This window comes from Diabrotica virgifera, chromosome 7 (genome assembly GCF_917563875.1).
Source record: "Diabrotica virgifera virgifera chromosome 7, PGI_DIABVI_V3a".
NCBI lineage: Eukaryota > Metazoa > Arthropoda > Insecta > Coleoptera > Chrysomelidae > Diabrotica > Diabrotica virgifera.
Window position 1 is genome coordinate 82,053,679 of NC_065449.1, and position 23,752 is coordinate 82,077,430.

The 23,752-nt window shown below is 34.5% G+C and overlaps 1 protein-coding gene across 1 annotated transcript in view; it reads right to left on the minus strand.

Annotated features, from left to right (window-relative positions):
- Positions 1-682: 682 nt before the first annotated feature.
- The window catches only part of LOC114338866 (protein slit), a 122,725-nt gene continuing 99,655 nt past the window's right edge, over positions 683-23,752 (minus strand). Inside the window, exons 24-31 of the mRNA XM_050656894.1 lie at positions 20,523-20,832; positions 14,763-14,970; positions 14,366-14,600; positions 12,569-12,792; positions 10,611-10,886; positions 5,602-5,741; positions 3,219-3,607; positions 683-2,557 (exon numbers count right to left, since the gene is read on the minus strand). Coding sequence (XP_050512851.1) covers positions 3,521-3,607; positions 5,602-5,741; positions 10,611-10,886; positions 12,569-12,792; positions 14,366-14,600; positions 14,763-14,970; positions 20,523-20,832 — 1,480 coding nt within the window. The 3' untranslated portion in view covers positions 683-2,557; positions 3,219-3,520. The remainder of the gene's footprint in view (positions 2,558-3,218; positions 3,608-5,601; positions 5,742-10,610; positions 10,887-12,568; positions 12,793-14,365; positions 14,601-14,762; positions 14,971-20,522; positions 20,833-23,752) is intronic.

Consider the following 23,752-nt stretch of genomic DNA (forward strand, 5'->3'; position numbering starts at 1 on the left):
ATCATCAGGGGGTGTTATTATTTTAACATTATTATTACAGTCTGTTTCGGGTTTTTATTAACTATTAATATTATTTGTCATTTCGGGTTTTTCTTCGTTAATTACTTAATAATAAAACTAAAAATAATCACAATCGGGGTATTAAACAATATTACTATTTAGGATCGACATACAGTTATTTGAAGTTATTTCTCTAAACATGCAATTTTTATATAAATATAATGTATATAAATAATTATTGTATATATAATTCAGGATATAGATTGTTTCATAGGTTAAGTAGGTATATCAATAAATATTTTGAATATCTATAATATTTGACAACCAACTAAATATTCCGTTAAAATAATAAAAATCTAAAAATCATTAGACAGTGTTAGCGTAAGCTCCTGGAATAATGTACCTAATGTCAAAGATTTGATCTTCACGCGAGAGCGTTGAAGAAAAGAAGAATTATTTATTTTTAGTTTATGTTACTTCTTATCAAACTGATTTTTAAGGACAATTATTGTTTGTTAATATTCTCAGGCTTATTGTTTAATAAACTCTTTACTAATTATCCGTCAGGTTTTTTTATTTAGCAGTCATAATGATTAATCATTATAGTAAATACATATTCAACTATTGATTTTTATAATTTTTTTATTAATTATCAATATGAGTTGGTGCAGTACAGTACATAGGCGCAATAAATTAACATAGAGCATGTTATGTATTCGCGGTGTGCAAGTACTTGGAAGGGAAACGAGAAACGACCGTGCGCGAGTCGCGGAGAAATATTGCAACTATCTTAAATAATTCATATTGTCAATTGAAATTGTCAAATTGACGTATATTACATACCTTCTGTCATTGAAGCAGAAAAATTATATATTGCTCCACAATATCGATATGATATGCAATTATTATATAAAGGTAAATTTAATTAATTGTATTTTGCTTGCAGTACTGCATTTTAATAATTAATTTTATTTACTACATACAATTGTTTACGTTTGCATAACATAACCTGCATCTTATTTTTTCTTCTTATTATTTTTTTGGACTATGGCCTTGACAATTATCCAGTAACCAGGACTAATATAATTGGCCAATATAATTAAAAGTGCGAATAAAAGTACAGAGCGTAGAAATAGGGGTCGCTTTGCCGAACTTGCACGGTCCCAATACAGTCTCCTATACTATGGAATATACTATGGGATTGGACTATCCTGAAGATTTTGTTAAGAATGATATGGTGCACGATACGACCGAAGTTTTAAAAAATAAAGAAAATAAGGTGAAAGTAAGTACAAGAAAATACTACTAATAAGGAAAAGCGTTGTGGAATTCTTTACCAATAGCAATACACTGTTGTGAAATAGTTTAAGGATAGTCGTCCAGGGATCGACCCAATGGGGAGCTTCCTAAAAAGACGTAATCCTAACCAGCAGATTAACAGAACATATCAAAAAATCATAAAGAATTGAAGAGTTGAGAAAATATTTTGAAACTTGAGAAGAATCTTGTGGACGCGTCTCTTCTGTCGACAGGCAAATTTTCGACGTAACCTACAGGTCCAATATTGCATTTATCCTGTTGTCCATCCGATTAACGCAGATATATCAACAACACATGTACCTATATGAAAAAGACTGCCGAATAAAACTCAAAAATTCTCTGGACAAAGACAAATGTAAAACAGATTTTTTGGGGAAAAAGAGAGAAAATGGAATCTGTTTCAGTTATCTACATATTCAGAGGTTGGGACCATATTCCATGAATCTATAAGTCATGGGATATGGTTCCAACATATGTCAAGTAACGTCTAATTATAATAGATTGGGACATACGTATTACTAAGACTTGAGGATTCATCAGTATTAATTTTCATTTTTATATTCTACTTCAGATCTGTTTCGAGTTTTCTTTTAATAAAATTGTATTAATTTGCAGAAAAAGCTTATAAAAATTTCTACATGTTCTTGTAAATAGTGATTTCTTATAAATTGTAAAAGTTATTGTTTTCTTCTGTCATGATATTGAATAAACTCTCTAAATATTATTATTATTCGGTATATAATCTGTAGATTAATTCCATATTAGTTACTTGGATAAAATTTTAGAAAAAAATGAGATCACTCACTTGCTAACTAGTTAAAGTTGCCAAATAAAATTAAAAATAACGTAAAAATTATAATCGAGATATAAAAGAATACAGCACAAACCTAGATAAGGACCAAAAATTTGTTGTTTTTATTTTTGTTTTCTACATAGGTAGGTACGTAACGTATTAACTTACACTGAATTTTAGATCTTAACCCATGAAACAATCGCGCAAAAATTCGAACACTTCGAATAAAGGATGTCTTCTTTCTTTAATTTTTAAATATTAAATTTGAAATATCCTAAAATCAGGGGGGCGCAATACTACCACCATTGCATCTGTTCTACGTGCATGTGCATTCGTTGCTTGATCCACAGGATGGCTAAGTATACGAAAGACGTTATTGTAACGAAGTAAAGGAACGCTGACAGCATGCAACCAGTGCCGTGTTCATTAAACTCTTTCGCATATCTAAAACAATAGAATTTTTTAAAATTAATTTTAATTCTTTAGTGCTAAAATAATAAGAAAAGGAACTATAACCTAGACAGGTATTGAGAAGGATATTCGAATTGTTGTAGGCCTATATACTGGGGTCAAACAGCAAAAGTAAAAATAGACAATGAACTTACTGAAATTGTGGAGATTTGGATATCAAAAGAGTTGACCAACAGAGATGTATTTTATCCCCACTTCTCCTCAATAGTGACGAGGAAATACTTAAAAAATGCATTGAAAATGCAACAGGTGACAGATGATACGGTGATTCATACCAATAGTATAGGTGTATTAGAACAGGCAATGGAAAGGTTTAATGGAGTCCTGAGCCTCAACTGCAAGAAGACAAAATGGATGGATGCTGATAAGTAAAAAAGCAATAATCTGCTCCACAGTTACGGATAAAACACAATACTAATTGACTATGTAGGATTTTACGTACACCTTGGTACCAAGTAAAATGCATAATGGTAACAGGTCACAGAAACTAAGCCAAGAATAGATCGAGATAGAGCAGAATTTAACAGTATAAATAAGCTTCTTATAAGAAAAATTCTATACACCAAAAATATATAATATTATAAATTTATAATAATGGTGTATTCAGTTTGTACCTTATACAAAAATATCGTACCTGGCAGCTTTTTTTCCTTCAAAGGAACTATCGTAACTTTGTACGACTAATCCATCATAATCTTTCTGTGGATCTAATGGTGCATCGTTTTGTATATTCTTATTATTTTGATTTTTCTCGTTATCATAGTAGAATGTTAACTTATAAGGTTGATTAGTTGCTGGTTCGGGTTCGAAGTCTTGCGTCATGGGGGCGTGAACTGGTTGATTTTCTTCGTCGTCCACGTATAGAGTCTCTGTTTGGGGCGTTGCTATAAATAATGATGATTGGGCGTTAGAATTGTGATTAGCGGCGTCTGTCAGTCAGTAGCATTTCTTGGTGCAGGCGCATTTACGCACGATATCAATGTCTTTGGTGTATCGAGTGCCGTCATTGCAGATGAGACGTACCTAAAATAATACAAAAATTAAAATAGTAATGTAACATATACATCGTTTTTAGAGAAAATTGAGATCTGTTTAAAAAAATACTGATAACAGAACAAAGACCAGAATTTACTGACCACATTATAGGTATACATATAAATTCATCCCTATTACAAATAAGTAAATCAGAGATGGAAGAAATAACCAAATCCATGAAAAATGGAAAATACCATGGTCCTAGTGACATTCCTGCAGAATTAGTGAAAGCCGGTACAGACAAACTCCAGGAATAGCTAAGAAAACTCTTTCAAGACTGCTTAAACGGTGCCGAATTACAAAAAGAATGGAAATTATCTATCATGTCAACTATCCACAAATAGGGCAACAAGGATCAATGTGAAAATTATAGAGGGATTGCGGTAAACAGCATAATCTGTAGGTTGTATGGGAAACTTATTAAGAACAAAATAGAAAATGACTATAGAGATTACGAAGCAGAGGAGCAAGCTGGCTTTAGAGCTGGGCGGTCCTCTATTACGCAAGTTATTGAGAAAAAAACAGCCACTAATAAAGAAGTTCACCTGGTGTACGTCGACTTACAAAAAACATATGGCAGTGTGCCTCTCCGCAAACTATGGTCAACCATACAGCAAACCAACAATAAACATGTTCTTATCAAAGCAGTCCAAAGCCTGTATAATGGAACGACTGTAAAAATTAAAACTGGATCGAGAATGTGACTTTAGGAGGAATTAAACGCCACGAAAGGACTGAAGCAGGGTTGCTGTATTTGGCTTACCTTTCTCAAAATATATCTGGAACAATCGCTCAAGCTGCGCAAAGTAAAATGTAATGGCATAGGAATCCCTCTCAATGAGGAGACAACACTAGATATATATACACTTTATTTTTCGAGACGACCAAATTCTGATTGCTCAGGATCATATAACGACTTGAGTTACATGATGCGGAAGCTAATGGAAGAATATAACAAATGAACTCTTGAAGTCAACATTAAGAAAACTGAAGCCATGTGTATTGGAGGGACAAATCCGTCAATTACATTAGACGATGGGGTAGAAATTAAAAATTGTGATGAATATAAGTATGGTTCTTTTCATGAGGATTTTTAAGTGCGTCACAAATGATAGAAAAAAAGGTAAGTCCGTGATAATATACATTTATAACATTTATTCTAACATGACATTTTAGTTAAATCTGACAGTTGTCAAATTTTATTTGCAATTAGGCATAAAAACAAATCAATTGTCTTTATTGCATTTATAAAATGGTATTTTCTTTGATTTGTATAGTCTTATAAATTGTACAGATTATATTCGTAGATATATTATTATATAATTAGTAAATAATTTTCTTTCCATTATGGCGCCATCTATCGACAACTAGAATAATCACCGAACTATAATAATTACCAAAGTAATCACCGACGTACCTTTTTTTCTGTCATATACAATTTAATGCGTTAGAAAGAAATCGAAAAACTGTGACGCACTGAAAAATGCTCATGAGAAAAAGCATAGCTGGACATAAAGACAGCTCAAGATGGAACACTCGATGCTGCTATAAAAGACAGAAACATACGGAGTAGAGTAGAAAAGTCATGTCTATGATGAACGACATTCTGTGGGACCAAACAATGCCTAAAGCAAACAAACAGCTCATATACAATACCATACTTAAAAGTGTAATCACATAATATAGCAGCGACGTTTGGCAAATGAAACAAAGAACAGAGAAAATGTTACTAGAAACAGAAATGGACTTCTGGAGAATGGAGAAGAGCAGCATGCAAATCAAGAAGAGATCGGGTACCAAATGAGAGGAGAATACGGGAAATTATAGGAGTCACGCATACAATAATTCATGACATAAAAACAAAACAACTAATATGGTACGACCATGTACAGTCAATAATGACAGGACCCCTAAACAGATTTGACGTGGACACGTATCAAAAAAGGTCCATTACGTTCTAGTAAAACTAGAGATGATCTTACCTTCCGCCTCTTACTCTTCCTGGCATGACAGCAGCTCGAACCGCAAGTACCAATACATTTGGCCATTTTTAAAGGCTTTCTTGATCTACATCCATGTTCCGTATAATGTTCGCGAACTTGCTCTTTTCGACAAGTTGGAGCTGTAAACATAAGACACATCTTATGACAATCGAATTTTATAGAATATAAAACTAATCAAAAATGGTTCTTTTGTTAAGTTTATGTATATAAGTATACAAAAAATATGTCGATAAAAAAGTCGGTACTAAAACTAGAAAGATATTATAGCGTTAAAAATTAAAATTCTTAATTTGTTTTAGTATAAAAAATAAGAGATTTTAAATACGCTGTTAAAGTTACCAGCAAGAATATCTACTGAAAAGCACAGGTAGATATACCACCTAGCTTAATAGTCATTATTATCTGACCTGTGCTGATTGTGAGCTAATAGATAAATTAATTAATTTAGGAAAAAATAAATCGATTTTTAAATATAGCACATATTGACTTGCAACTTTTTGCATTGTGTTAGGGATTATGCGACGTCAGGAAAAAAGTCTGCAATAGAAAAATGGGTGGAAATGCGTAATTGTATTTACAGTGCATAAAATGCATCCAAAAGTGCATAAACATGTAAAATTCGGTATATTAATGGCCAAATTTTGTTACTCGAGAGTTTTTGGAGTGGCTGAGAGCCATCAGAACCGACCCCCCGGAGCACCTGTGCCCATGGTTATTGTTAAGGCACGTTTATTGATGCAAACGGGGATTAATCGGGGATTTTTAGTATCACTGAACACGAATACATCATCAAAACCGACACCTGGAACACCTGGTGCCTAGGATCACTGCTGCAGCACGTCATTTTCTGGAATTTCGAGGGTTTTCGGTACTAGATTGATGAAATTAGACTACCCGTGGGTTTTTGGGGTTGCTCAACAGAAATATGACATCAGATCAAACCCTCGGAGCTCCTAGTGCTCAGGGTGAATGCTATGCACGTCCTGGGCACCAGGTGCTCTGGGGTTCGGTTTTGATATTGTATTCGTGTTCAGTGACCCCAAAAAACCCCCGAGCAATCTGTTTGCATCAATTTAGTGCCGGAAACCCTCAAAACTCACAGTGACTCTGGGCACGATGTGCTCTGAGGGTCGGTTCATTCGTGTTCAGCAACCCCAAAAGCCCCCGAGTAATCTGTTTGCATCAATTTATAGCCGAAAATCCTCGAAACTCCAGAAGATGACTTGTCTCAGCAGTGACCCTGGATACCAGTTACTCTGGGGGTCGGTTTTGATAGTATATTCGTATTCAGCTCTACCCCAAAAAGCCCCGTGTAAATTATTTGCGTCAACTTATAGTCTAAGAGCTGGGAGCGGATTTTGTGCGTGATAAGTAATATGGAAAAACTATACGTGGATATGTTGAATTAGTTGTGTACATGACTTTCACCAACGGCCGGAAACCAGAGTGGGGGCCGAGGGTAGTTATAAGGGGTCAAAGTCGCGGTTTTTATTATTTTTTTTATGACGCTCATAATCGAGATAGTGCACTAAAATTTGGGAATAAGTAGGTCATGACGTACCTAAGTAAAATCTCTAGGGGCGCAACGCTGCGTGGCCGACAAAGGGGTGGGGGTAGGGGTGAATATAAAAAATATAAGGGGCTTTTTGCGACGTTCGTGATTGAGATAGTGCACCAAAATTTGGGTATAAGTAGACCATGACATAAGAACGGAAAATTCCCAGAGCCGGAAACCAGAGTGGGGGAGCAAGGTAGTTATAAGGGGTCAACCGTTTTTTATTATTTTTTTTTGTGACGATCGTGATCGAGATAGTGCACCAAAATTTGGGAATAAGTAGGTTATAATGTAACTAAGTAAAATCTCCAGAAGTGTAACGCTGCGTGGCCGACAAAGGGGTGGGGCAGGGGTGAATATAAAAAAATATAAGGGGTTTTTTGCGACGTTCGTGATTGAGATAGTGCACCAAAATTTGGGAATAAGTAGACCATGACATAACTAAGTAATATCCCCAAAAGCGGAAACCAGAGAGGCGGACGAGGGTAGTTATAAGGGGTAAAATTCGCGGTGTTTATTATTTTTTTTTGTGGCGCTCATTATGGAGATACTGCACCCAAAATTTGGGAGTAAGTAGGTCATGACGTAACTAAGTAAAATCTCCAGGGGCGGAACGCTGCTTGGGGTACAAAGGGGTGGTAGGCAGGGGTGAGTATAAAAATATATGGGGGTTTTTTTGCCGTTCGTGATCGAGATAGTGCACCAAAATTTGGGAACAAGTAGATCATGACATTACTAAGTAAAATCTCCAGGGGCGGAACGCTGAGTGGGGGACAAATGTTGTGCCAGGTCACAAAAAAAATAATACACACTGCGACTTTGACCCCTTAAAACTACCCTCATCCCCAAGTCTGGTTTCCGGCTCTGGGGATTTTACTTACCTAAGTCATGTTCTACTTATTCCCAAATTTTGGTGCATTATCTCAATTTACAACGTCATAAAAACCCCTTATATTTTTATATTCACACCTACCCCCACCCCTTTATCGGCCACGCAGCGTTCTACCCCTGGAGATTATACTTAATTACCTCACGACCTACTTATTCCCAAATTTTGGTGCACTATCTCGATCATGAGCGTTACAAAAAAAAAAAATAATAAAAACGGCGACTTTGACACCTTATAACTACCCTCGTCCGCCACCTCAGGTTTCCGGCGAGTATTTTACTTAGTTATGTCATGGTCTACTTATTCCCAAATTTTGGTGCACTCTCTCAATCACGAACGTCGCAAAAAAACCCTTATATTTTTTGTATTCACTCCTGCCCCACCCCTTTGTCAGCCACGCAGCGTGCCACCCCTGGATATTTTACTTAGTTACGTCATGACCTACTTATTCCCAAATTTTGGTGCACTATCTCAATCATGAGCGTCACAAAAAAAAAATAATAAAAACGGCGACTTTGACCCCTTATAACTACCCTCGTCCCCCACTCTGGTTTCCGGATCTAGGGATTTAACTTAGTAATGTCATGGTCTACTTATTCCCAAATTTTGGTCCACTATCTCAATCACGAACGTCGCAAAAAATCCTTTATATTTTTTATATTCACCCCTACCCCCACCCCTTTGTCGGCCACGCAGCGTTCCACCCCTAGAGATTTTACTTAGTTACGTCATGACCGACTTATTCCCAAATTTTGGTGCACTATCTCGATCATGAGCGTCACAAAAAAAATAATAAAAATCGCGACTTTGACCCCTTATAACTACCCTCGGCCCCCACTCTGGTTTCCGGCCGTTGGTGAAAGTCATGTACACAACTAATTCAACATATCCCCGTATAGGTTTTTCATATTACTTATCACGCACAAAATCCGCTTCTTTCTCTTCGACTATTAGTGCCGAAAACCCCCGACATCCAGATGAAGTGCCTTAGTGGTAGCCCTGAGCACTAGGGGCTTTGTGGGTCGGTTCTGATAATTATATACTGATTTTGACATGTTTATGAACTTTTTAATGCATTTTATGCAATTTAAATGCAATTATGCATTTCCGTATTTTATTTTTCGGCCTATTGTAGACTTTTTCCCTGAAGTCATCCCTAAGAGCCGTTTTACATGACCGAAATTTACTTCGAAATTGACGCTGATAACTACCATGAAAAATTATCTAATAAAAATATTAGATGTAAAACACAAGATTTACTCTGAAATTTCCCATGAAAATTCTCAATATAAAAATTTAGAACCCGTTCTATATTCTAGAAAGTTTTCAGAGTAAACTGCGCGAGTTTGTGCGCAGAACGTTAAATAACGCCTTTGTGTTTACGATAACATACCCTTTCCTTTATAATTACAACTTCGTTGATTACAACATGTCTTGCCTCCTTAGTAGCCATTCTTTTGTCCATGTAGACCGCTTTTTCTTCGTAAATCTTTTATTTACTGTCCAAAACGCCCATCCTACTTGGATGTTTATGAGAGCTGCAAGAGCCAGTCTATTTCTATACTGGTTATCCATGTGTTATTACTATAATTATATAATCTTCAAATTACTATTTTTGTACAAGAATTTACTGTTCTAGTTCTCTGTCCAAATATATTTTATATTACTAAAAGTAAAAAAATAAACAAATGAAAGTTGTATTGTAACATAACCTTAAAATGTCATTTCACATTTATTCTTTTCTTATTTTACCTCTTAGTTTTCGTTGATCAGTGGCCTTTTATTTATAACAAAATTATATTTAATGTCAGTCACATTTCAGACTACGCATGCGTTTCACCAAAATTATATTAGGATTTTACTGTAGGTGTAAAACAAGAAACGAGGGAAAAATTGTATAATTTTACTACATAAATTTCCGTTATTATTCTTCAAATAATTTTCGAAGTAAATCTCGGTCATGTAAAACGGCTCTAACACAATACAAAAAGTTGTACGTCGATAGGTACTGTATTTAAAAATGGATTTATTCCGGTATTTTCTGTTCTAAATGCGCTGGTCTGTAACTTCCTTGGCCAGGAAGTTTCAACAAAAAATGTTAGAAATGATGGAAAGAAATAATGTATTTATGCAGTGAAAGAATAAACATTATAGGGTAGACCGAGAATCCTTGGAAGTAAAAATAAAAACTAGAATTTACTGAAATCGATCACTATAATCGACAATAACTAACAAAAAACAAAATTGAAGAATCAGTAAAAGATCAATTAAGAAATATAAATTAACACAGCAAGAGTTATCAGGCGGTTATTACGTAGAAAAAGGAACACTTACAAATATATATATATATATATATATATATATATATATACTTAACAAACACTAATATCTATAACATCTAGTTCTAGTAATAAAAGTAAAATACCTTACACCAATTTTACAACTAATTTTTCCAACACCAATATTTCTCTTTGATAGAGCTTAGAAGGTTCTTAGCTAAAGCAGAAAGTTAGTAAAATTCTATATACTTACACTCTTCCTCACCTTGCTCGCAGTACTTCCCCTTAAAACCAGGTCTACATTTGCAAACGTACTCTCCGTTTCTTGTAGCTACACATTTGCTATCATGCTTACAGTGATTACTAAGGCAGGGGTCTGGCGGACTGGCTGGTTCTTCAACCATTCCATCCATTTCATCTTCTTGTTCATCTTCTTCACGGTCTTGATCAACAATTCCGCAGCCAGGTTGAACTTTCTGTTGAGTCTGGGCGTTGCCAAAATCAACTGGTTTGTGATTTATCCATACTTCTTTCATACAACCTAAAAGGCGCATAATAAAAAATTAGAAAAGAATATTAGAAAACTAAGAGAAAATAGCAATAGATATAAGTATTATACACTGATGTTAAGGTTATATATATACAGGCTATACACTCCGTGCGGAGTTGGAGCCACTCTTATTGAGCTGATTGACTCATTTATTGTGGTGAGTCCATGGACGTATAAATAAAGATCTTTATTTAATCTTTATTTATACGTCCATGGGTGAGTCACTCCACTTTCTTTCTTCTCTACATAGATGTTAAGGTTACATAAGCATTAAAGATAATACAAACAATGCAGAGATTTTTTTCATTTTGAACTTTTATTTACAATCAACTTCTACATAAGAATTGAATTTGTAAGCAAGGGAGGACGAGCATCCAATGATGCTTCGCCTTATAGGTTTATTTCATTGTTACAATAAATCTTGTGGCCACGTTCGCTGGAGTCTTCTGATTATTGGTCCATTCTGGTAGATATGTTTAATCAGTTCGTTGTCGTGGTTTCTTGTTACACTTTCATGGTTAGATGCTGCCAGCTGTATTTCGTCTCTTACAAAGGGAATATTCAGATCATTGTGAATCGTGAGATTACCGACATACCGCCAGTGCAGTATCAATTATTGATCTAAGGACTTTCGATTGAAATCACTGTATGGCTGTGATATGCGTTTTTAGCGCATCCCCAGAGATCGATAACGTACATCCCAATTGGTTCCATTATGGTTTTATATATGAGTAATTTGATATTTAATGAGAAATTGGATGTCCTACCAAGGAGCCAGTACATTTTCTGAACTTGAGATCCAACTGCCTGCATTTCATTTGCATGTGTTTATTCCATGTTAGCCTTTGGTCGACATGCACTCCATGGTGCACTTCTGTGCTGACGGGATGTGTGAATTGTTAAGTGTGAGTGGAGAACAGATTTCTCGGCAGGTGGTAAATGTTACTTGTACTGACTTTCTTTCATTGGTTTTAATTCTCCATTAATTGTACCATTCTGGTTTAGGTGTGTTTGGAGATGAGAAGAGGCATCTACTGGATTCTCACTTATTGATAATATAGCTATGTTATTTAAAAAGGATGCAATTGTAGTATTTTGCATTTCTGGCAAATTCGCTGTAAAAATCGGGAAAAGTAGTGGGTCCAAAACGCCGCCTTGTGGGCCCCCGATTCGATGGTACAAATGGTGGATTCAGCGCTACCATGTCTAACGGAGAAACTTCCATTGGAAATATATGATCTGCGTATTAGGTAGTAGTTACAGTCCAGGGTGACATACTCTATCGTATAGATATACGATGTTGCAAAATTTCTTTTCTTCAATGTTCTTTGCAATTTCATTAACTATCCTATGAATTTGTTGTGTTGTCGAGTGGTTTTCACGAAAGCCATATTGGTGAGTTGGGATTTGTTCTAGCAGTGGATGTTCTTATTTTATTCTGCTTAGTAACAAGCCTTTCACATAATTTACCTTGGATGGGTAAGTAGGAAGATAGTTCTTGAGGGGTCTTGTTAGGTTTTAGTACTATTATGATTTCTGCATGTTTCCAGATAATACGAAAATAGGATAGTACTAAGATGCGATTAACTAGTGTATATTAAAAAAACAAGATCAGTGAGTATAGCATAGGTTCTAAATAATATTTTGAAGTTTTACGCCTACAAATAACTCACCATGAAAACTAGTAAGATTTCTCAAATGCCATTGGGTAAAAGCATCGTGACCAGCTTCCGGAGGTATTCCTCCCAAATACATGGGTGTAGTTAGTCTTAGATACTCTTTTGAGCCGTCGTTTATAATACTTCTTGCTAAACCCCTATCAACCCGTAACGTGAAGTTCTTCTTTATAGCTATAAGTTCAGCAATGTGGTATTCTCCGTCGGCAACCATTTCAAAACTAAAAATAAAAAATCTATTATAAATCATTTACATTGGATGAACCACGCAGTCGACGACGTCCCTCTGATTCAGTTACACCGTGTAATATAAAGAAAGGCCATGAAATGGTTTTAGCTAATCGTAAAGTGAAAGTATATGAATTGGCAGAAGCCACAAGAATTAGTAAAAAGTATGAAAAAATTATTGCCGATTGCTTCACTTCTCAGCATTGTTTGGACCTTATGAAATGCAATCTGTCGGACTTTTAGCTTCGACTGGTAACCGTTGATGAACTCTGGATCCACTATATACTACACACCAGAGAACCGAATGAACGCACAGCAGTGGACAGAAGACGGCAAAAGTGCTGCGAAACGGCTAAGCGTGTCTCAAAGGTTATAACTACTATATTTTTGGATTGCACAAACTTAATTTTAGTTAACTATCTTGAAAAACGTAAAACTGTTAATAGCCAATATTATTGTACAATATTGGATAAACTGAAGCAAGAACTCAATGAGAAATGGCGCATATAAAGAAGAAAACACTTTTGCTTCTCACAGACAATGCACCGACTCACAAAAACTATGATAATTGCAAAAATTGATGAGTTAGCCATCAAATTGCTTTCTCATCCAGCTTATTCTCCTGTTTTGGTCCCTCCGATTATTACGTATTTTCAAATCTGAAGAGATGGCTCGTAAATAAAAAATTCAGCTCAAATAAAGATATAATTGATAAAACGAACACCTATTTTGCAGAGCGTCCAGAATCGTATTATTCGGACGGCTTAAAGAAGTTGTAAGTTTAACGATTTTAATTAATATGGCTAAAAATAAGATAGTCAGGCATACTAAGATAGTACTATGACAAAAGATGATAGATAATGAGACATGAGAATGAGACATTTTAGCCAATGCGATTATAACCCCAAGAGGAAACCCAAGTTAAATAATAGGAATAATAAAAAGAAGATCGGGCTGAAATCAAATATGCTATCGAGATCTTTCAAGATCCGAATATATAGAACAACGATTGGGCCAGTTATAACATACGGCTCAGAAACCTGGACCATCAAGAACCACAACGAATTACCATTAAGGCGTTTTGAACGCAAAATAATGGGGAAAATATTATATCGATAGGATAACTGAAAAATTTCTAATTTGAAGAAATAAAACAACGGAAAGCATGTGTAAACAAACACACATACTCAACTCACACAATACAATACACAACTCAATAAAAAGCCCGTATACTTGGGTGGACAACAAGGAAATAAAAGTCATGACGAATCTTTAGGTACGTATACCTAGATTAAGATGGAGGGATAATATCTTTATCTAACAAAATTAAATACCATCGGAATACAGGATTGAAATAGATGGCTGTAATACCCATGAAGGATTGTAAAGTTACAGGGAAATAGAGACAAAGAGGGGGGAGATAGAAAGAGAAAAAGGGAGAGAGAAACAGAGAAAACACAAATTAAAAATTATCAGACTTCGTATCAACTTACCAGGCGCAGGAGTTTATAGTCAGAAAGTAAACCGTTTATGCTTATTGAACAAATAAATGTGTACTATAATTACCTGTACATTGTAGATACTGGATAGTTACCAATATCATAACTGACACGTATTCTTCCATTGAAAAGTTCTACTGCCAAATGTTCCTGATGGCCATCATACAGTAGTATACCATTTTCTTGTTTAGTTGCAAAAATAATTGTAACGTTTGCTTCTGGTTTGGTTCGTAGTGGTTCCAATTCTACATAAGATGTATTATGTACAAAGCTAAGACTTGTGAGATATTCACAGCGTTTTCCTAAAAACAGACATATAGTTTAAATAAACATGTAGTTTAAACATATGCATACAGTTTTTAAAATATACGGATAATATTGATACACTCTGTTCACTGAAGACTGGGCACAGACTCCCTGATGGCTTACATATCAAGAAGGTATTGCTCTAAATCGATACTAACCTGAGTAACCTGGAGCACATTTGCACAAATAGTCATTGGATCCAGATGGCTGAAAGCAAACACCATGGACGCAATCGTGATGTTGACATGGCGACGTTTGGGGATACATCATAGCAACTAATGGTGTTATTTCACACAGTTTTCCACTGTAATCACCTGCACATTTGCAGAAATATTCATTTACACCATCTACACATGTACCTCCATTCTAAAATTTAAAATAGTATTTTAAAACCTACACGTTCTATACTTTTCATTAAATATTTAAAATTATTTGACAAAATTTAACGCTACAATCCTGAAGTTTTTTGTTATACCTAAGTGTAGTTGAAATATATTTAAATATAATAATTTGAATAATAGGTTAGGCTAATATAATTAATTCATCTTAACCAAACAAATTTGTAAAATCATAACTTGAATATTGGCTACGATAGAAGTCTTTTTAAGAAAGAAGGCAATTAACTCCGTCATAAAATCCGTCATAAACAACTTTTTTTTTGATTTACCTTTATGAACCGTAAAATAAGAGTATGTTAGCCCGAAGATCGTGACAGAATTGACAGAGATATTTCAAAAAAGAATAAGATATCATACCAGAAGAATTGACAACAAACATAAAAAGGATATACCAATCTCCAAATCTCTAGTTAATTTATTTTAAATTGCAAATTTAAAACGTTGCTCCAGTTCATTTTTTTTATTAAAAAAGAAAAATCTTGTCACAGAAGTTAATTATCAGTAGTAATTGCACAAGAGCTCTAAAATTATCGAATTTTTCCCGAGTGACACTTTGACAGTTTTAATTTCACGACCCGAAGGGGAGTGAAATTATGTCAAAGTGTCACGAGGGCAAAAATTCGATAATAATTTTAGAGATCGAGTGCAAATTGTTGCGATTATTTCATGAATAAAACTGTTCAAAACCAAAATTTTATTGTAATTTATTTATGTAAGTCCACATTAGTACAATATTAAACACATAAACACACAGTTGTTATAAATATTTTACGGTTAAAAGTCATCACTTTTATAATTTTTTTTTTATTTTACAAAATAGTCGCATCAACCTCTGAGGTTATTAGCGACATATATACATATACATGAGATGGTTTACTTGCACATGTTAAATTTTGTTGAATATATTGATATCTTTAAAGAGTTTTACCAAATGTTCGATTTTACAATTTTCTCCTAAGAATTTCACTTGTTGATCCGATGATGTGGTTGGTCTGTCTCTACAACTGGTATCTTGGACACTCTACAAGTACATGCTTAACACTTAGTGGAATATTACTTTTGTCACATAAAATGGGATCAGTGTGACCAATTGTATGTCCGTGGTAAGTCCAGCTATGTGTCCTAGACGAAGACGAGTAGCAATGACTTGATGAGTTCTGTTGGGAATTTGAGATTTCCACGGTTTTATAAATAATGTTTTCACTTCGCGAAGTTTTGATGTTGAACTGTCTCACTGATTTTGCCACAGATTTTCAACTGTCACTTTAATAAATGATTTTAAATAATTAAGAACTACATTTGTCACTACACTTGCGGTTTCACTGTTCCTTGCTTGTTAGGCTGTACGATCCGCTTCTTCCTTTCCTTGAAGGCCAAGATGTGAAGGAACCTATAGAGATTGTACAGTATGGTTGTTGTTCTGTGTGATAGCTTATTTCTTTTTTAATAAGGAGAGCAATTGGATGTTTTGTGTACAGTTGGTTAATGGTATTGTTTGAACTGAGGGAATCGGTAATTATAAGAGCATTGGATAATATATTACTGAAGTTAATATAAACGAGAGCTTGATAGATAACGTATAGCGCGCTAGTATATATACAGGTTAAGGATGATAGTTTATACTCAAGTGTAATATTTGGAGTAACGACAGCTGTCCCAACTCCAGTAGGTCTTTTAGAAGCGTCTGTATAATATAAATATGATAGGATTTAGAAAATTTTAAAAGTTTGTTGATGGAAGTATATTTAGTAATGGGTATAAAACCCATTTATATTGCATTGTAATAAATTGAATGTTATATTTATAATTATTGAATGTTCAGCTCCTGGGATAATTCAGTCGATGTATCCGTGTCAGGTTCTTCATCCTCTTAGTTGCCTTTTGTAAGCTGTCTCGTAATTTTTTTGTTTAACTTTCTACATTTCAATTTTAATGAGCGCTCGGATGTATATGAATGAATTTTAGATAAGAATTTTCTAAGTTCTGGAATATCTACTGTATATTTATTTATAACGCGGAGAACATCTTTTGTTCCATGAGTGTTCTCAAGTAAATCAACTGTTTCCTCGAAAGTTAACATTTGTTTTTCGGAACTGAATAAATCTCTAATTGGTTGTATTAGCGTTTCTAAAGGTATTGTTGATGTTTTTGTTTTTATTCTTTTTTGTTTCTGAGTTGGCTTTGAAAATACATCGTCACTAGCTGATGTCTCAATCGGGGGTGATATTGATTCAGATACAGTTCGTTTGGAGGACGATTTTGATGTATTTTCCTCGTTGGATACGCTAAATACTTGTGGTGCTGGATTCTCTTTATTTTCATTAACAGAGCAAGAAATATTGTTTAGACTGGAAGATGAAGGATGTTTAGTTATGACTGTATGAGTTGATTGGGTTGGTGAGGTGGGTATATTTGGTTTGGATATCACTGGCATCGTATTATCTGTAGTTGATGTATCAAGAGATGTTAGGTTTGTTGTAGATAATATTTTTGTTAGTGACGTTGAATAATTTGATATGTTTGTAGAGGTGCATGCTGTTGAAGGTGTAATAGTAGTCGTTTCTGTTGAAGTTACCGTAGTAGATTCGTTTCTGTTTGAAAGTATAGCAGTTGGGACAGCTGTGTCTGAGTGATTTGCATTTGCTGAGCAACTACTGGAAATATGACCATGTTGTTTGCAAAGGAAACATAAGTTGTCTAGTGTCAAAAAAATTCGATTTTAGTATCTTCATGAGTTATCAAAATGGAATCGGGAATTGGGCCTGTGGGTGGAGATACGTAAATATGTCGACGGAAACTGAGTACATGTTTGTATTCAGGATTGTTGGTTCCTATTCGCAAAAATGACATTGATGAAGTTGGTGTTAGCCCTAAGATCAGTAGTTCGTTTTCTATTACCTTATGCGGGATAGTGGGAGAAACACTGGATATTAGGAGTCTTTCACTTGGAGTAATTAGTCTACGGACTTGAATTTGTGTATTGTTTACACTTATGAAACCTCTACTGTTTGAAAAGAAATCATCTACGACTTGTTTGGTTGAAAAATAAATACAGATACGATTGTTGGTGATTCTTGATGAAAAAAGAATGTGTTTTGGACTAACTAGAGATCCTACGGCTAACAAATATTCTTCTAATTTAACATCATTGAGAGAATTAAAAACTACTGCTTGTAGCTTGGATGGATAGATCGCTTCTTGTTGTTTGCTGGCTGCAGCTGAGTAAGATAAAGGTTTTTGTGATGTGGATTGCGATAATAATTCATCGCTATGATTAGTGACGTCAAATTCCATTTCTCAACACCATTTGATTTTCCTAAGTACGGACCTGTTCCGCTTCGGGTTTTGGTAATTGTCTTTAGCGACAAAAAACTGGTGTCGATAAATGACTGGTGTTGTTTATTGACGGTTTTATAAAATTCTTTGGTTATGAATTACTTATTAATAGAAAAATGTGTACTCACAGAAAATATTTTTCTATACACACTGAACTAACACTATTATACATGATGTTAACGTAGTGTAACAGTTCTATGATTGGGTTTTATAAGTTAAATTTACTAGTTTGTCAGGATCGATCAAAAAGCATGTGTGCTTATTCGATATCAGTGCCGGACTCCCTTTTATAATTTTTAAAACGTTAATTATCATTAACGTCACTGAATGCATTTTTTCGTAGCAACGAAGGGCATCTCACGTAATATACTTGACGACAGGATATTATCAAAAATTATGGGGTATAATATCACAAGAGAGTGAGAATAAATTGAAAATAATGCGACAGTTTTTCGAAAATTTGTTGTCTGGCAATAGACACGAGAGCCCGCAGGGCTCGAGCTATTGCCCAATGACAACAAATTTAAGTAAAAATGAAGCATTATTTTCTTATTTATTCTTACTGCCGTGTGATATTCGTAAGATTATTTTTTAATACGTATATTATGGATATTTTTTTAAATGTGACAGTTGTCAAAACTAGGAAACTGGTTGCCATTAAACAGAAACAATCTACTTAAAAAAGTTTTATCGGTAATTTTCTACAGTAGATAATTCTCAGTATAATTTTAATCTGATTGGACAGAATTAAACACGTGATCAAATATCTTACTATACGATTGGAAGTTAAAATCATTAAAAAATATTCAGTTTAATTTTTACTTCTGTAGCTTTCTATTGGTCAGAATCTCCTATGAATGAAATAATCATCGTAATATCAAAAGAACAACAAGAATTCAGGACCAATAGATCTCCAACGCAATATCCATATTATGACAACTAATAGAGAATTTAGAGTCCATTTTAGAAAAACCTATTTTCCTGCGCTTTGTGGATCTCACAAAAGCGTTTGACAGAGTCCAACTGACAGACGTAATCCAAATCATGAAGTAGAAGAACATTAATAAAAACATATAGCAATAATCAGGGAACTTAAAGAAACATACTAAAACAAAAATAGAAACGGAATATGAACTAACCGAAGAAATGTACGTGTTGACAAGAATCAGGCAAGGGGTAGCCGCAGTCTAAAAGTCTAAATCTCTTTAACATAATCGTGCATAAGATAAAAGAAAGCGAAGATGAAAATAATATTGGTTACAAAATGGGAAATTGAGCTTTGAGTATGCTCTGCGATGCGGATGATACAGTAATCATGAGAGAAAATGAAGATTACCTTCAGCGATTACTTTACAGATTGAACATAATAGCACACAAGTTAATATCCCACTAAAAGAGCCAGTCAATGGTTATAGCCAAGAGCCCAAACACATGTAAACTAATGATTAACAAAGACATAATACAACAATACATAAATCTCATCTACCTCGGAATAGATGTATCTTATGACAGATATACTGCAGAACAAGCGAAAAACAAGGCATTCAAAATATTAAGATATTCGAATGATATCATATGGACGAACAAATATATGAGCGTAGAGAGCAACATTAACATAAATAATGCATCTGTAAGGTCGATATTAACATACGCAGTAGAAATAAGAGCTGAAACAAAAAGATTAATGAGAACCACAGAAATGAAAGTGTTAAGAATCGTGAGGGTAATTTTTCCCAGAGATAGAATAAGAAATGAGGACACATCAAGAGAAACTGGAGTCCAGGATGTGGTTAGATGTACATGAGCACGATGTCACAAATGGACAGATCTTGTCGACAGAATGGACCCAGAAAGGATCTCTAAATGGACAAAAACCACACAAACCGATATAAAAAGTCCCCCGAAAAAGGTGGTATGACAGCTGGACATCAACATCATCAGAGTTGGAATGATAGAATAGGACCATGTCGTACACCAAGAAAATGAAGTAAACAAGTTCTATTCTGTTATGTTCGTGGTTAGCCAGGGCCTTCGAAGGTCCAACCTAGGCAATACTTCTTGATTTTGTAGTGACACTTTATTCGGCACCATAGGTGGATATACCCCCTCTGAGCTACGGTATCAAGATTCTTAGTTTATTTATATCTATATTGTATTGACATTACTATTGTGTGTTATCCGTACCTGGCACATGTGGTTCTCACAGTCGTCGACGTTGATGGTACAGTTCTCGCCCTTAAAACCAGGTAAACACTCGCAAGTGTAATAAAAATCGTGATCAACGCAACGAGCGTTATTTTTACAAGGGTTATATTGTTCAGTACAAAAGGGAATTTTTCTTTCGCAGTAATCACCCATGAATCCTGCGGGGCATTTGCACTGGTAGTTGGCGATGAGGTCGACACAGGTGGCGTTGTTTTCGCACTTGTTGTTGAGGCAGTCGTCGATGTTGTGTTCACAGCGCATTCCGGAAAACCCAGGGAGGCATTGACAGCTAAAAAAAATTAAAATTTTAAAGTGTACCTACCGTGTTTTTGATTTAAGCATTAAATTTGCCACCTATGTAACTACAAGATTGACAAACTTGCTATTATAAATAACAAAAGATTAAAGTTTGTGGTTAAAACTACATGATATAAGTATGCTTGAATAAGCTACCTTTGAATTTGGACTTGTGCAGCTATGTTTAATTCAACGATTTTTTTCTTCTTTTACCTTTCATCAATATGAAACGAAAAAGTTATTCCCTTTACTTACTAGCTAAATGAACGATGAATCCGCGTTACTGGTATAAAATTATGTATAAAAATTTTTCCAACAAGCAACCCCTTTAACTAAAAAGAAGGATACGATCAAGCCAACCTATCAAGAAAGATTAAAAAAAAACTAAAAAACAACTTAACTAATAAATGACTCAGCTTGATGAACCATATATTGAAAGACTTCTTTTAAATGATACATGAACGTGTTTACAAAAAACTAGACCATATATCAACAGGAAACCAACTGGGATTTAGAAAAGGCCCTGGCAGTATAGAGAGGCATTATATTATTTACTATACAAATACACATAGAATGGTGTCGAGATGTCAACCGTGACATATTCATATATCTAGTTAACTTTGAGAAAGGCTTCGACAAAATACAACACGGAAGGCTTCCAAGTATATTAAGGAACACAAAAATAGGTGATTAGAAGGTGAGAATCATTACAAATTTATACCGATATTAGAAAGAAATAATACGAGTAGACCAACAATAATTTAAAGAGATACCTATAAGAACAGGAGTACGACAAGGGAGTGTGCCGTTCCCTGTACTTTTTAATATGTGTTCAGAAAAGATCTTTAAAGAGGAACTAGAACGTATCAATGAAAGCATATCGATTAACGGAACTCTGGTGAATAACCTCAGATATGCAGACGACACCATACTCCTTTCTGACAGCAGAGTACAAGGGCTGCAAATTTTGAAATGTCGCACTACACAGTAACTACTGCGTATGTATATGTATGGAATGGCTCTGAACACAAAAAAAAATAAAAATTATAATTGTCAGTACGAACAGGATTGAAGACGAAACAATCTTCGTTAAGGCTATGGGTACATAATTCGCAAATATTTTACGTGTATCCCTACTTTTTCTGTCTTTACACGGCAAATTACGCGTAGTAAAATTCACACTGGTATGGATATGTAAACATTACTAGAATGTCATTCTACTTGAAAATGTCATTATTAATTTCAAGAGATGGGTTTTGAATGTTCTTGGATAACTGTTATTTTTATAATTGGAAATTATTAATTCAGTCAATAAATTTGATAATTTTTTCACTAACTATATATTCAGTGATTGTAATAATTTATTTGTACAACAAAGACTAATACTCAATCGAGAAAAGAGGAAAAGTGTTAAAGTGATTTTTTAATAATATATTGTTATGCAACGCTTACAATTTTGAACATCTTTAACAACAAAATACTTGGATCACAGAATATATTATCCTGATGTATTCTCTGCTTGGATCTTCCACAAATAATACAAAATAAATAACTTTTTATTAAGTACACGTCTTAAATCAATTATTTATCAAATACACTATATTTCAATAATATTTAATCAATAACTCAACATATTCCCGATGCAATGTCAAATATTTAAAATTGTCACTGATTGTCAGTGTCTGACTGACAATATATGCTGACAATATTATATTCGGCTGAGTGCGTTGTAAGACAAAGATAGATTTGGAAAATATTACCACGGCATTGTGTTTATTTTTTTCGAATCCTGAAAAAACCAATAAATATTTTTGAAAAATTTAAACGCAGAATGAAAGACTAAATTATTACCGAGGGCCGAAAGTCCCTTAGAATAAATAAAAAGTTTATTTTGAATGATATATTTGAAATTAAAAATCACACTAAATTTTCTCTTAGTTTTTCACCCCTGTAACTTATTAAAATAAACATTATAGAAGTTCTCAGGGACTTTCGGCCCTCGCTAATAACGTGATCTTTCATTCTGCGTTTAAATTTTTCAAAAATACTTATTAGTGTTCTCAGGATTCGAAAAAAATGAATCCCCATTTGAATTGCATTGCAGCCGAAAATACGTACCGATCCTCTTAAAGGAAAAGCTTTAGTGAAAGTACCCAGATACAGTATTACTTAGGATGAGCTAAATGAATAATGGAACCGCAGACTTGAAATAAAACGGCGCATTGAGATGACCAGCAGAGATCAAACAGAATAGAAATTATTACTAGACTATTAATACTAGAGTATTGAGTTGATACGTTTGTTGGAGTTGAAGCCCGGACAATTACGGACGCAACTGAAAATCGACTTGCAAGCTTTTAGATGTCTTGTTATCGAATAATGTGGAGAATATCGTGGACACAATACGTAACAAACCCGGAAACATTAAGAAAGATAAAAAGAGAAAAAGAAATAGTCAACGCTATGAAGAAAAGAAAAATGAGATACTTTGGTCACATACTAAAATATGAGTTCATGCGATTGGTTATGCAAGGGAAAGTGGAAGGAAAAAGAAAACCGGGGAGACCTGGAGAGATTTGGGGAGACCGGGGATCCTGGTTGAAAAATTTAAAGCAGTTGAGTGGAAAAACAACAATAGAACTCTTTAGAACCTGTGCAGATAGATTAAAATGGGCCGTGATGACCGCCAATGTCCTTACAAGTTGAGGCACACGAAGAAGAAGAATGAATGAGTTTAGATAATATAAATTGGTACACAGTGGTATACAGCTTTCATTTCAATTGCGCATACATAGGTTGTCCAAGATTGCATAATATGAAGACTAAGTTTTCACTCTAATGGCATATAAAACAACATAATGCTATTCTACATCCCACCAGAATGAAAACAATGGGAACCTTCTCTGGTTACA